The following is a 15,072-nucleotide window of genomic DNA, read 5'->3' as shown; positions in this document are numbered from 1 at the left end:
TACCGCCACCTAGTGGCAGCATAGCGTCGTTACACATTCATGCCCTTAAATGATGAACTGGTTCTAAAATCCCATTCAAATCACAGTTCATCTCCTATAAGGACAGAAAGAAGGTACCGTAACACTCTCCCAGAATTGTTCTTCTTCCAGTGATTCAAGCATAAGTGGGGCAGGGGGGAAGAGTTCAGGGGACAGGGAATGGAGACTTGGAGGATCGGTCGGGTGGGGCTGGGGTTAGTTGAGGTGAAGAGGACGGAGGGAGGGAAAGGTTTGGAGGACTGGGGGGACAGGTGAAGAGGACTGGGGGGGACAGGTGAAGAGGACTGGGGGGACAGGTGAAGAGGACTGGGGGGACAGGTGAAGAGGACTGGGGGGACAGGTGAAGAGGACTGGGGAAGAATTCAGGGAAGGGAGTGGAGTCTTGGAGGGTTGAGGCAGGGGTTAGGCGAGTCAGGCTGGGGGAAAGGTTTGGAGGACTGGGGGAAGGTTATGTTAGAAGTTGCTTGCTGTCTGTCAGAGTCCACCAATCCTCCGGTAGCTGTCTGCATGAGTGGCCCTCTGTTCTGGCATTGCAGCACCCTGGAGAGAGAAGGCAGGTACACTTCACCAGGGCTCAACCCCTCCATCCAGTCCTCTACTACTCTAATAACAACCTTCTAAAGGCAGGGCTACGCAATTAGCACAGCTTTAAATAGTCACCACTGTCTGGGACAACTGAAGAACTCAGTGCAATCTGAGAACTGGGCTAAATAGTTAGTCGGCTAGACTTTAGAAAACGAACTAAAATTGGTAGATAGCGTACAATTGTCCCAGGCTATTTTTTTACAGTGTAGCGTAGGACGAACCACCTCAAAATGTCAGAGCTAGGACATGACAGAGACTAGGCCTCCACCCCAGACTATAATCACCCCATGACAGAGACTAGGCCTCCATCCCAGACTATAATCACCCCATGACAGAGACTAGGCCTACTGCTATTCAGAGGATGGTTCTCCATCCCAGACTATGATCACCCCACACCATCACCCATCCCAGACTATAATCACCCCACACCATCACCCATCCCAGACTATAATCACCCCACACCATCACTCATCCCATGATCACCCCACACCATCACCCATCCCAGACTATAATCACCCCACACCATCACCCATCCCAGACTATAATCACCCCACACCATCACTCATTCCATGATCACCCCACACCATCACTCATCCCATGATCACCCCACACCATCACCCATCCCAGACTATAATCACCCATCCCAGACTATAATCACCCCACACCATCACCCATCCCAGACTATAATCACCCCACACCATCACTCATTCCATGATCACCCCACACCATCACTCATCCCATGATCACCCCACACCATCACCCATCCCAGACTATAATCACCCCACACCATCACTCCACCCAGACTATAATCACCCCACACCATCACCCATCCCAGACTATAATCACCCCACACCATCACCCATCCCAGACTATGATCACCCCACACCATCACCCAACCCAGACTATAATCACCCCACACCATCACCCATCCCAGACTATAATCACCCCACACCATCACCCATCCCAGACTATGATCACCCCACACCATCACCCAACCCAGACTATAATCACCCCACACCATCACCCATCCCAGACTATAATCACCCCACACCATCACCCATCCCAGACTATAATCACCCCACACCATCACCCATCCCAGACTATGACCACCATATCAGAGTGGAAAATGACAGACGTCGTAACAGTGAGCTCTACATCATAAAGAACACAGCACCCAGAAGGTACACACACACTCTACAAACACACACACACACACACACACACACACACACACACACACACACACACACTACACACTCGCTACAAACACACACACACACACACTACACACTCACTACAAACACACACGAGAGAGAACATGAACAGGGTAAGGTGGTGTCGTGATGAAACCAGGACAAAATGTTCCAGCTTCAGAAACCTAACCAAACCCAGAGTGCAAATAAAATATTGAATGGCATGGTAGAATGGAAGAGCCACATCAATTCACTTCTCTTTTCAAATATTTAAATTCCCCAAAGTGAAAATGTAAGATATTTTGTAAGGTGTTGGTGGTTTAGGTCCCGTCAGAGTGTATTCAAGGCAGATCAGAGGAGCCAGGTATTCAAGGCAGATCAGAGGAGCCAGGTGTTCCCATCAGAGTGTATTCAAGGCAGATCAGAGGAGCGAGGTATTCAAGGCAGATCAGAGGAGCGAGGTATTCAAGGCAGATCAGAGGAGCGAGGTATTCAAGGCAGATCAGAGGAGCCAGGTATTCAAGGCAGATCAGAGGAGCCAGGTATTCCCATAATCAACAGTAAAGTGTGAATGAGTGTACTGAGCTGCTGAACACAGTGAGAGTGAAGATCCTTTATACTAAGTGATAGACTGTAGATCACAAGATATGCCAACTGCATATTGATTCAAAGAGCAAGAAGGCCATATAGAATTAGGATTCAGTTATAGTTAGGAGGTTGTGATGGGTAACACTGGTCTCTCCTACCTGTACGTTCTCTGGGTTGAGGTCGTCCCCACGGTGTTGCTCTCTCCGCTCACCAGGCATCCTGCGAGGGGTCGGGGGCAGCAGACCACCCAGCTGGACCTGGAGGGCCTGGAGACACCAGACAGACAGTCAGGAGAGAGATGAGAGACACAGGGAGAGAAGAGAGAGAGAGACAGTCAGGAGAGACGAGAGAGAAGAGAGAGACAGTCAGGAGCGAGATGAGAGAGGAGAGATACAGGGAGAGAAGAGAGAGACAGTCAGGGGAGAGACGAGAGAGAAGAGAGAGACAGTCAGGAGCGAGATGAGAGACACAGGGAGAGAAGAGAGAGACAGTCAGGGGAGAGACGAGAGACACAGGGAGAGAGAGAGGGGACATAATGTAGGGTGGGAGGGAGAGATAGATGGATTAGATAGATAGATGGAGGTTGTGTCAAAGAGGACACAAGGGACATGAGTGTGAGGACAGGAGGAGCCAGGACAACTGTTGCTAGCCCAACTGATATAGTGTTTCTGGAAAATTGCTGGTGTTACATGAAAACAAACTCGTTTTATAGAACATGCTAGAAGAAGAAAGGAGACATTAAAAAGAGTCCAAGTGTTTGACAGGGAGAGGCAGATGTCGTGATGAGAGGAGAGCATGTCAGGGGGAAGTTAGGGAAGGTTGGTAGAGAACGGACCTCCAAAAGCCGGGCTTGTAGATGGTTCTGTTGGGTCTTCAGACCCTCGTTTTCCTGACGAAGACTCTCCAGCTCTCTCTGGACCTCACACACCTGACCACCACCACACACACAAGGCCATCAGAAAAAAGGGAAAGACACATTAAAATAACAAACTCATTGTCTAAAAGTAAGACAACTGCTTCAGAAATACATGTTGCTTGTGAATGATAGGTGGAAGTAAGCATTGCTGTGAGTTTGTTTCCGTATTTTCGACATTAGGTTTATCCTATTAATATAATCAAGGAAAAATTTGCTATCAATCAATCAATAAAAAAAAATGCATGTACTGTATGAAACGTATGAATTTAAATAAAACATGAAAAAAACAAATCAAGAAATCATAACAGTATAAGAGTATGCATAGATATGAGAAGTTGTTCTAAACAGCCTTGAGAACAGATCCTCCTGTTAGATGACCTTGTTCTAAACAGCCTTGAGAACAGATCCTCCTGTTAGATGACCTTGTTCTAAACAGCCTTGAGAACAGATCCTCCTGTTAGATGACCTTGTTCTAAACAGCTACGAGAACAGATCCTCCTGTTAGATGATCTTGTTCTAAACAGCTACGAGAACAGATCCTCCTGTTAGATGATCTTGTTCTAAACAGCCATGAGAACAGATCCTCCTGTTAGATGACCTTGTTCTAAACAGCCTTGAGAACAGATCCTCCTGTTAGATGACCTTGTTCTAAACAGCCTTGAGAACAGATCCTCCTGTTAGATGACCTTGTTCTAAACAGCTACGAGAACAGATCCTCCCTGTTAGATGACCTTGTTCTAAACAGCCACGAGAACAGATCCTCCCTGTTAGATGACCTTGTTCTAAACAGCTATGAGAACAGATCCTCCTGTTAGATGACCTTGTTCTAAACAGCTATGAGAACAGATCCTCCTGTTAGATGACCTTGTTCTAAACAGCCTTGAGAACAGATCCTCCTGTTAGATGACCTTGTTGTGAGCAGAGAGTAGCTCCTGGTGCGTCACGTCCAGCTCTCTCTTCATAGCAGTCTTCTCCTGCTCGACTGTCTTCACTACGGTGGACTGGCACTGCTGTCTCTGCTGCTTCACGGTTAAGATGGCTGCCTCCAGCTGACACGTCTGTGGATAGACAATACAGGGTTTCAAAAGGTATTCATATGCAGGGTGTAACTGTCCTAGAAATCTCTAGAACGTAAAAGAGACAAGTTTCCTGGACACAGATTAAGCCTAGTCCTCGACTGAAATCCATGCTCAACTCAGAATCTCCATTAAAAGAGCTCTGTGTCCGGGGGGAAACTGGCCCCTAGACCTTGAAAATTTGATTGGGTCTGTATTTGGTTGAATGAATTAGTTAAAAATGGTTCATTCCATCCATCCCATCCCTCCTGTCATCTCACCTTGTCCCTGGTGTGGTGGAGGTCACCCTTGGTGTTGTGGAGCTCCATGGTCAGCCTCTCGTTCTCCTGCCTCAGCAGCAGCTGTTCCTGCTCCACCAGCCTGGCCAGCTCGTCCCGGTACAGCTTCTTATGCTGGCTCTGGTACCCGCTGGAGTGCAGGGCCATCTCCAGAACCTGGTTCTGAGATAATAATAATATTTTATTTATTATTATATGTATTATTATTATTATTATTATTATTATTATTATTATTATTATTATTATTATTATTATGATGTTGTGCTGGCTTTGGTAGCCGCTGGAGTGCAGGGCCATCTCCAGAACCTGGTTCTGAGATAATAATATTATTATATTTATTATTATATGTATTATTATTATTATTATTATTATTATTATTATTATTATTATTATTATGTTGTGCTGGCTTTGGTAGCCGCTGGAGTGCAGGGCCATCTTCAGAACCTGGTTCTGATTAAGGAAGAAATAACCGGGCCGAGCCTTCTCGGCCCCTTTAGTAATAATTACATTTTTATATAACCTTTATTTAACCAATAAATCTCACTGAGGTCAAAACACCACGTCCCCCACAGGTAGACCTAGAAAGGACAAAGACCACAGCAGTTTCACTAGATCTAGTCATCTAGTCATTTCATTTTGTGATACAAATTGACATAAAGGGTCACTAGAGGAGAGATATAGGTGCCAATGTGGATCGTTGAATCACCTCAGGTCTATCCGGCTTGTATAATCAATCCTCTGTAGCTCAGCTGGTAGAGCACGGCGCTTGTAACGCCAAGGTAGTGGGTTCGATCCCCGGGACCACCCATACACAAAAAAATTTATGCACGCATGACTGTAAGTCGCTTTGGATAAAAGTGTCTGCTAAATGGCTTATTATTATTATTAATCACTCAATCAAAACTGTAGCTGAGTTAGCTTCCTGGTTTGGGTAAGGTGGATCGCTACAAGGTGTCTGGTTAAGGACGAGGTGTACATAACTTTAAAGAAATAACTTTAATGAACGTCACCACACCGACCAATTAACCACCCACCCAACGAACCAATTACCCACCTAAACAATCAACCAGCGAACCAACCACCCACCTAACCAACGAACGAACCAACCGATCAGCGTGTCATCATAGAAGGCCTTACCTTATCATTGGCATTCTGCAGCTGTTTGTGCAGTGACATCACTTCCTGTTTGAGGGCGTCCTTCTCCTGCTGTGACACGCGGAGGTCTGACTTGAGACGGGCGCTCTGGAGGTTGGCAGACTGAAGACTTTCCTCCAACACATGAGTCTGAAAGAGGAGAGAATACCTTGGTCATGAATAGGGTTGCAAAATGTAGGTAACTTTCCTTAAATTCCCCAGTATTATGCCCAAAGAAATAGATACTTTTGCATCATTCTAACAAATCAGAATGAATTCGAAAAAAAAACTTTATTGTCCACGTGATTCAATGTTGAAATTTGTCTTTGGCTCGACACACACGGAACAGACATTCTAAATGATGACGATTTAGAATGAAAGTGGTAACACGTTGAACTATGGATTATAACTGTGTCATAAAGTGGTTGACAAGGTAGCGTCAAAGGTTGCCAGACTCAACAGAGCATCTTACCCTCTCCTGAGACTTGGCTAGCTGGTTGCGTAGGCCCTGGGTTTGTTTCTCCAAAGCCTTGTTGTCCTGCAGGAGGTGGGAGAGCTGGCACTCCATAGCCCCCATCTTAGGCACCTACAGATGGACCCAGGGAAGAGGAGTATGGTTGTATGTACGGTATCACATTGCCCCTCGAGTTCAAACCCCCATCTGCGCCTTCATATTCCTTTACCTAGCCATCTCCCCCTCTTATTCGTAACTTTCTATCTCAATAAAAATACAAAAAATTCTAACTCTTTCAAATCAAACTTTATTTCTCACATGGGCCGAGTGCAACAGGTGTAGTAGACCTTACCATGAAAATGCTTACTTACAAGCCCTTAACCAACAACGCAGTTCTAGAAAGTAGGACAGGTGTTACACCTATAACCTCACACACTGCTAGTAAGTTCTACGACATTCGTATTGATATTCAAAACGTCCACGATGACGTTTGTCTGCTCGGTGACTCACCTTGTCATCTCGGCGGGTGTTGATTTGTAGCACCAGCTGGGCCTTGCCTTCCTCTAGCAGAGCAGTGCCCTCCACAGCGTTGGTCAGCTCCGCCTCCAGGGCAGACACACACACTGCCATCTGACACACAGCAGAACAAGTCATTAGCTACCCAATAGGAACCCAGTGCTTTTTTTCCCTCAATTTGTCCAATCCGCTCTCCTCGCATTGGACAAGAAGGCCAGAGAGCAGGGACCTTGAATCTTCTTGTCCAATGCCTGTTGAGGAAGAGGGCGAGGAGCCAAGAGCAAGGAATCAAACAAAGACTAATTACGAAAGAGCTCAAAAAGCCTCAAAAATGACTATGACAGTTTACCTTGTTCCTGTCATCCTCTGGCACAGTGTGTTGCTGGTCTCGGACAGCCTCCTGTCTCTCACTCTGTCTGAGCAGATCCCTCAGCTGCTGGCTCAAGCCCTCCACTCCTGCTGCATTCTGGGTGTTCTTCTCCGACAGCAGCCCGTTCTCATCCTCCAGCTGCTGACTGCGGAGACGCAGCTCAGAGATCTACAGGGGGGGGGGGGATGCCGATTTAGGTTATACAGCGCCCTCCACTAATATTGGCACCCTCCACTAATATTGGCACCCTTGGTTAATATGAGCAAAACGGGCTGTGACATTTTTTATTTATTTATTGTTCATCCTCTTGGTCTTTCATTCACAATATTCACAAAAATCTAACCTTTAATTAAAGTAAAATAATTGAAGAAAAAAATTCTTATCATAAAACAAATATTTTCTCAAATATATATGGGCCAAAATTATTGGCACTCCTTCATTCCATACTTTGTGCAACCTCCCTTTTCCAAGATAACAGCTCTGAGTCTCCTCCTATAACGCGTGATGAGGTTGGAGAACACATGGCAAGGGATCTGAGACCGTTCCTCCGTACAGAATCTCTCCATGATCCTTCAGACTCCCGAGGTCCACTCTTGTGGGACTCTCCTCCTCTTCAGCTCACCCCACAGGTTTTCTATGGGGTTTAGTCCAGGGGACTGGGATGGCCCTGGCAAAACCCTTGATTCTGATGTCAGAGAACCATTTTTGTGTTGATTTTGAGGTGTACTTTGGTTCACTGTCCTGCTGGAAGATCCAACCACGGCCCAGTTTAAGCTTCCTAGCAGAGGCTGTCAAGTTCTGATTCAATATCTGCTGGTACTTTATGGAGTCCATGATACATTTAAGCCATTTGGCAGATGCTCTTATCCAGAGTGACTTTACAGTTAGTGAGTGCATACATCATCATACTGATACCATGTATCCTAACAAGTTGTCCAGGGCCTTTGGAATAAAAACAGCCCCACAATATCAAAAGATCCACCACCATACTTTGGGGATGAGGTACTTTTCAGCATGGCTTTCTTTCTGTCTACGTCAAACCCACCTCTGGTGTTTGTTTCCAAAAAGCTCTATTTTGGTCTGATCTGACCATAGAACCCGGTCCCCCATTGAAAGTTCCAGTAACGTTTTGACAAAATGTAGGCGCTTGAGTTTGTTGTTTTGATGACAGCAAAGGCTTTTTTATGGCAACCCTCCCAAATAACTTGTGGTTTTGTAGGTGGCGTCTGATTGTAGTTTTGGAGACTTTCTCACCCCAAGACCCAACAACTAACGTCTGCAATTCTCCAGCTGTGATCCTAGGAGATTTTTTGGCCACTCTAACCTTCCTCTTCACTGTGCGTGGGGTCAATATAGGCACACGTCCTCTTCCAGGCCGATTGTTAACGTCTCCAGTTGCTTTAAACTTCTTAATTATCGCCCTGATAGTGGAAATGGGCATTTTCAACCGTTGAGCTATTTTCTTATAGCCATTTCCTGATTTGTGCAGCTCTACAACCTTTTGTCGCGCATCATTACTGTATTCTCGGGTCTTTCCCATAGCGATGGATGACTATGGTAACTTGGCCTGTGTGTCACCTCATATGTATATCCCAGTGAAACAGGAAGTCATGGCTTACCACTTAAGTGTTCCTAATCACTCAGGGTGAACTTAAAAACATAAAATATTAAAAGGTTAGATTTTTGTGAATATTTTTGAATGAAAGACCAAGAAGATGAAAAAGAAAGACTTTTTTTTTTTTTTTTCACAGCCCGTTTTGCTCATATTTACCAAGGGTGCCAATATTAGTGGAGGGTGCCAATATTAGTGGAGGGGCACTGTACTTATTACAACACAATAATACACCTTACTGAGGTGAAAGGTCAAGACTTGTTTTCTCACGTGGGTGCCTCTTACTGGATGTCATTGTGCTGGTTTACTTCCATTCAGAATATCTGCGTCAGACATGGCACCCTATTCCCTACGTAGTGCACTACTTTTGACCAGGGCCGGTGCCAAAAGTAGTGCACTATGTAGGGAATAGGGTGCCATGTCTGACACAGACAGAGTTATTAGATTTGCTCTTTATTGCTCGTTGCTCTACTACAGGTCTTTCTTGAAATCAGGCTACACAAGCTTTAGTAACAGCTGTCTTGTTGCATTGCACGGGTGGACATACAGCCACATACAGTGGGGGAAAAAAGTATTTAGTCAGCCACCAATTGTGCAAGTTCTCCCACTTAAAAAGATGAGAGAGGCCTGTAATTTTCATCATAGGGACACGTCAACTATGACAGACAAAATGAGCATTTTTTTCCAGAAAAATCACATTGTAGGATTTTTTATGAATTTATTTTCAAATTATGGTGGAAAATAAGTATTTGGTCAATAACAAAAGTTTCTCAATACTTTGTTATGTACCCTTTGTTGGCAATGACACAGGTCAAACGTTTTCTGTAAGTCTTCACAAGGTTTTCACACACTGTTGCTGGTATTTTGGCCCATTCCTCCATGCAGATCTCCTCTAGAGCAGTGATGTTTTGGGGCTGTCGCTGGGCAACACAGACTTTCAACTCCCTCCAAAGATTTTCTATGGGGTTGAGATCTGGAGACTGGCTAGGCCACTCCAGGACCTTGAAATGCTTCTTACGAAGCCACTCCTTCGTTGCCCGGGCGGTGTGTTTGGGATCATTGTCATGCTGAAAGACCCAGCCACGTTTCATCTTCAATGCCCTTGCTGATGGAAGGAGGTTTTCACTCAAAATCTCACGATACATGACCCCATTCATTCTTTCCTTTACACGGATCAGTCGTCCTGGTCCCTTTGCAGAAAAACAGCCCCAAAGCATGATGTTTCCACCCCCATGCTTCACAGTAGGTATGGTGTTCTTTGGATGCAACTCAGCATTCTTTGTCCTCCAAACACGACGAGTTGAGTTTTTACCAAAAAGTTATATTTTGGTTTCATCTGACCATATGACATTCTCCCAATCCTCTTCTGGATCATCCAAATGCACTATAGCACACTTCAGACGGGCCTTGACATGTACTGGCTTAAGCAGGGGGACACGTCTGGCACTGCAGGATTTGAGTCCCTGGCGGCGTAGTGTGTTACTGATGGTAGGCTTTGTTACTTTGGTCCCAGCTCTCTGCAGGTAATTCACTAGGTCCCCCCGTGTGGTTCTGGGATTTTTGCTCACCGTTCTTGTGATCATTTTGACCCCACGGGGTGAGATCTTACGTGGAGCCCCAGATCGAGGGAGATTATCAGTGGTCTTGTATGTCTTCCATTTCCTAATAATTGCTCCCACAGTTGATTTCTTCAAACCAAGCTGCTTACCTATTGCAGATTCAGTCTTCCCAGCCTGGTGCAGGTCTACAATTTTGTTTCTGGTGTCCTTTGACAGCTCTTTGGTTTTGGCCATAGTGGAGTTTGGAGTGTGACTGTTTGAGGTTGTGGACAGGTGTCTTTTATACTGATAACAAGTTCAAACTGGTGCCATTAATACAGGTAACGAGTGGAGGACAGAGGAGCCTCTTAAAGAAGAAGTTACAGGTCTGTGAGAGCCAGAAATCTTGCTTGTTTGTAGGTGACCAAATACTTATTTTCCACCATAATTTGCAAATAAATTCAGTAAAAATCCTACAATGTGATTTTCTGGATTTTTTTCTCTCAATGTGTCTGTCATAGTTGATGTGTACCTATGATGAAAATTACAGGCCTCTCTCATCTTTTTAAGTGGGAGAACTTGCACAATTGGTGGCTGACTAAATACTTTTTTCCCCCACCGTATAGAACCAAGTTACAGGGTCAAATTTGAGTTGGTTTACTCCAGTCTTACCTGTCTCTTGAAACTCTCTGCCTTCTTTTGTGCAGCAATCTTCTCCTTCCTGAAATGCTCCAGTTTCAAGCTAAGGTAGGGGAGAGGGAAGTGTTAATTCATATGACCCAACGACATGAAACCTATACCATACAGTAACACCACAGGAAATCCCAGGAAATGTTTGTGGGGTGGGGGCGGGCAAAATTGCTGGGACCGGGGCTGAATATGCTTCAATATTGTATATTGGCATAATGTTTCTTACAGTGTCTCCTCCTGGGTCTCTCTCAGGTCCTCTTCCTTCAGCATCGAGATCTTGTGTCTGAGTATGAGGTTCTCCTCTGCTAGACGACCTGCCTCATTCCTACAGAAGAAACCACGTCGGCAACAGAAGACCTCAGTCTCTATGCTAGCTGATTTAAAAAAAAACACAACCAGCACCACATTGTTCCTGTTTTGTAGTCATAATGTTTAAGAGTTTTGTTAAAAAACGTTGTTAATGCAGAGTAAATTAAGTAAATAAAAGTAAATTGAATAAAACCATGAATTGAGGTGTTCATAAAGCAGAAATCCATACATCAACGGAGGGCTCTAATAGTCCACAAACAGACAAACATGCACCAATGACAGGACAGTTGGCTGTTTCTATAGGAACAGGGTGGGATTGTACAGTGGCATGGCCACAACATGGCCTGTTGTTGTAGCTGTTGTTTCACATGCAAGTTTCTGAACTGGAAAGATGGATTACGTCACAGGATTGACATCGCAGAGCTACTTCAGAACATAGACGTCACAGCACTGCTACAGGGGGTTACATTAATAAGCCAGTGACATCACTACTTCTGGTGCCACAGGAAGTTGCATTAGCCAATGAAAGCACTACTTCTGGTGCTACAGGAAGTTGCATTAGCCAATGAAAGCACTACTTCTGGTGCCACAGGAAGTTGCATTAGCCAATGAAAGCACTACTTCTAGTGCCACAGGAAGTTGCATTAGCCAATGACAGCACTACTTCTGGTGCCACAGGAAGTTGCATTAGCCAATGAAAGCACTACTTCTAGTGCCACAGGAAGTTGCATTAGCCAATGAAAGCACTACTTCTGGTGCCACAGGAAGTTGCATTAGCCAATGACAGCACTACTTCTGGAGCCACAGGAAGTTGCATCAGCCAGTGACAGCACTACTTCTGGTGCTAGAGGAAGTTGCTGGAGGAAATTGCATTAATAAGCCAAGCACAATATGGCAGCAGGGATGGGATTAAGAAAGCAGCAGGTGCAAAGGGTTGGTAACGGGATCATACATCTCCTCCAAGTTACCTATGGGTCTGCATCCTCTCATGTATCCTCAGCGACTTGTCCTGCAGGTCCGTTAGGGCACTGCGGAGCTTGGCGTTCTGCTTCTCAAACTCCGTGCAGCAGTCCTCCAGCTCCGACACAGCCTGTATCTTAGCCTCCAGTTGGGAGTTCAGGTCCAGGAAGGACTCTTGTTCTTGTTCTGTGGTGGCGTCTTCCTCGGACTCGGCCTCCAGCTGCAGAGCCATGAGAATCTCATCCTGCCTCTCTAACTCGCTGACTAGATCAGTCAGCTTACAGTTCTCCTCTCTCATCCTGGTGATCTCGTCCACCAACGCTACTTGCTGATCCTGGAAGTCTTGGATGATGTGCATTTTGCTCTCGAGGCCCAGAACTCTCTTCTCCAGTCGACAGTTCTGTTCCTCCAGCTTGGCGTTTTCACAGATGCACTCCTCGTATCTGATCTGAAGCGCGGCCATATCCGAAGACATCACCTTGATCTCTTTGGCCTGAGCACTGAGGGTGTCGTTTTCCTCTAAAGATTGCTGATCGGAAGCTGTATTTCCACCGTTCTCTGCTGAAAGACTCTCCAGTGCGTCAGTCTTCTGCTGAAGCTCTGAGATCTTCTGCTGTAGCGCCAGGTTCTCCTCAGCGGCCGTGTCATACTGGCTCTGTAGCCGAGCCAGACGACTGGCCTCGCTCTGGAACTGACCGACTTGCTCCCGGAGCTCCGTGATCTCACAGGCGTCTCGCTCCTTCACTGCCTCTTCACACTTCTGCTGCAGCTGAGGAATCAGTTCCACAGCCTCTTTCTCAGTGTCATGACCTATCTCCTCTAGGGCTGAAGAGACAACCAGAGACACATAACCCTGTACTTCTTCATTGAACAGATGATTTTGAAGTTCCTCCTCTTCAGGCTTATCATCAAAACCAGTTTCTTCTACACCAGCATCATTCTGTTCCATTTGATCAGGGGAAGAGACTTCACACTTCATCTCAGAGAGACAGACATCTCCATCAACGTCGTCACTTTGAGGTTGCTCCTCTGGAATGGACAACGCTACCATGTCATCGTTAGTGTCTTCGTCCATGTTGTCCACAGCCTGACCTTGGAATTCAGGGGATTCCTCAACAAGTTCTTGGCATTCTTCTGGAATAGCAGCGACTTCACCGTTGCATGCCTCAACACTGATAATGTTTTCAGGACATACCTCAATGTCCTCAGAAGATTCAGGAGTCATCCCTCCCTCACTAGCGTCGCCATCTTGTGCTTGCTCCCCAACGGCAACAGATTCGACCACAGGGTTTAGGCCGTCGCCCACAGTAGTTTCATCATAACACGCCCCATCAAGATGAAGAGTTATGGTGTCTTCAGGACATTCCTGTAACCTATTTGGAGTTTCAGGGATCATCTCCACTTCGTCATCTTGTCCTTGTTCGCCAGAGGTGTCAGATGCCTCTACTAAGACATTCAGGTTGTCTGAGGTAACAGGTATTTCTTGATCACAGACTTCTGCAATTATGTTTTCAGAACTCTCCATCTCATGAGGTGATTCAGTAATAATCTCAACTTCATCGTTTGGTCCCTGCTCCACAGGAGCTACGTCAAGGCCTTCACAGTCCTCTGGAACAACGTCGTCACATGTCTCATCACTAACGGTAAGGTTTTCTGAACATACTTCTTGTTCTTCAAGAGCTGCAGCCTCTAGATGTTCCTCTCCTAGCAGTGGTAAATTTACTTCATTTGATTCGTCCATTTCTTTGTTCTCTGTTATGTCTGCAGATTCTAGAAGTTGGTTGAGCTCGTTCTCGATTTCCTGAATCCTAATACTAAGCTGGTCTCTCTCGGCCAGAAGCTCTCCTTTCTCATTGTCCTGCAGGTCAGAGGAAGGACGGCTCTCCTTCAGCTTCAGTTCCAGGTCTGAGACGTTCTCTTGCAGCTCCAGTCTCTCAAACTGAAAGTCCACCGCCACCTGTCTCAGGAGCTTCTCCAGTTCTTTGATCTTCAACTTCAGGTCATCACGTTCTGAGAGCAGCTCACACCTCTCCTCAAGATGCTTCTCAGCCATGGAGTGCCTTGCCTCTAATTCAGAAAGGCTTCCCTGAAGTTCTGCCCTCTCCTGCTTGAAGTCCTCCACTGCCTGGTTCAGCAGAAGCTCCATCTCCCGGGCTTTGTTCTCAGACTGGGCCAGAAGCTCGTCTTTCGTGTCCAGGTTCTCCTGCAGCCTATTGTGAAGATCGTTCAGCTGCCTACTCAGCTCGATCTCTTTGGTCTGGGCTAAACTGATGAAACTCTCCAGCTCCTTTTGGAGTTCCTGGTTCTTCGCGACCAATGCATCCATCTCTTCCTTATGGACACTCTCTAGCAGCTCCCTCTCTTTCACCAGGTCCTGGGTGATGGTCTCCCTCTCTTGTTCCATGGTTTCCTGCAGAACTCTCCTCTGCTCTTCAGCTTCCTGAAGGGCTTCCTCCGTCTCCTTGTCCCATTTGGTTTTCTGCTCAGCGTGGCTCTCGGTGAGTGCCTTCAGCTCGCTCTGATAGTGCGTCTCCAGGTTGGAAACGTCGGTCTGGAAGCGCTCTGCGACAGCGTCCTGGTCGCCTGAGAACCGGGCCTCCACCTCCCTGATTTTCTGGGAGAAGTGGCTCTCTAGTTCTTTCCTGTACATTGTTAATCAGCAAGAGTTATGGACCACAGTTCCCACACCCTCAGAAATACTCACCTAAATCTACTTTCTTAGCATAGCTGTAGTTACAATTCTCAAGTGGTTCACTACATTAAGTAAATATGGTTAAGGTTTTCATGGACAATGCTGGGACCATTTAAGAACAG

The 15,072-nt window shown here is 46.0% G+C and overlaps 1 protein-coding gene across 1 annotated transcript in view; it reads right to left on the bottom strand.

Annotated features, from left to right (window-relative positions):
• nin (ninein (GSK3B interacting protein)) overlaps positions 1-15,072 on the bottom strand; it is a 64,112-nt gene that overhangs the window by 3,120 nt on the left and 45,920 nt on the right. The window contains exons 19-29 of the mRNA XM_084181845.1: positions 12,267-14,900; positions 11,216-11,314; positions 10,972-11,041; positions 7,129-7,317; positions 6,774-6,893; positions 6,282-6,395; positions 5,813-5,959; positions 4,658-4,837; positions 4,230-4,379; positions 3,241-3,333; positions 2,564-2,671 (exon numbers count right to left, since the gene is read on the bottom strand). Coding sequence (XP_084037971.1) covers positions 2,564-2,671; positions 3,241-3,333; positions 4,230-4,379; positions 4,658-4,837; positions 5,813-5,959; positions 6,282-6,395; positions 6,774-6,893; positions 7,129-7,317; positions 10,972-11,041; positions 11,216-11,314; positions 12,267-14,900 — 3,904 coding nt within the window. The remainder of the gene's footprint in view (positions 1-2,563; positions 2,672-3,240; positions 3,334-4,229; positions 4,380-4,657; positions 4,838-5,812; positions 5,960-6,281; positions 6,396-6,773; positions 6,894-7,128; positions 7,318-10,971; positions 11,042-11,215; positions 11,315-12,266; positions 14,901-15,072) is intronic.

The sequence above is a fragment of the Coregonus lavaretus genome (genome assembly GCF_964263955.1).
Source record: "Coregonus lavaretus genome assembly, chromosome: 18".
In the NCBI taxonomy this organism is placed as follows: Eukaryota; Metazoa; Chordata; class Actinopteri; order Salmoniformes; family Salmonidae; genus Coregonus; species Coregonus lavaretus.
The sequence above is the reverse complement of the archived record's forward strand: the minus strand, read 5'-3'. Positions and strand labels throughout refer to the sequence as shown.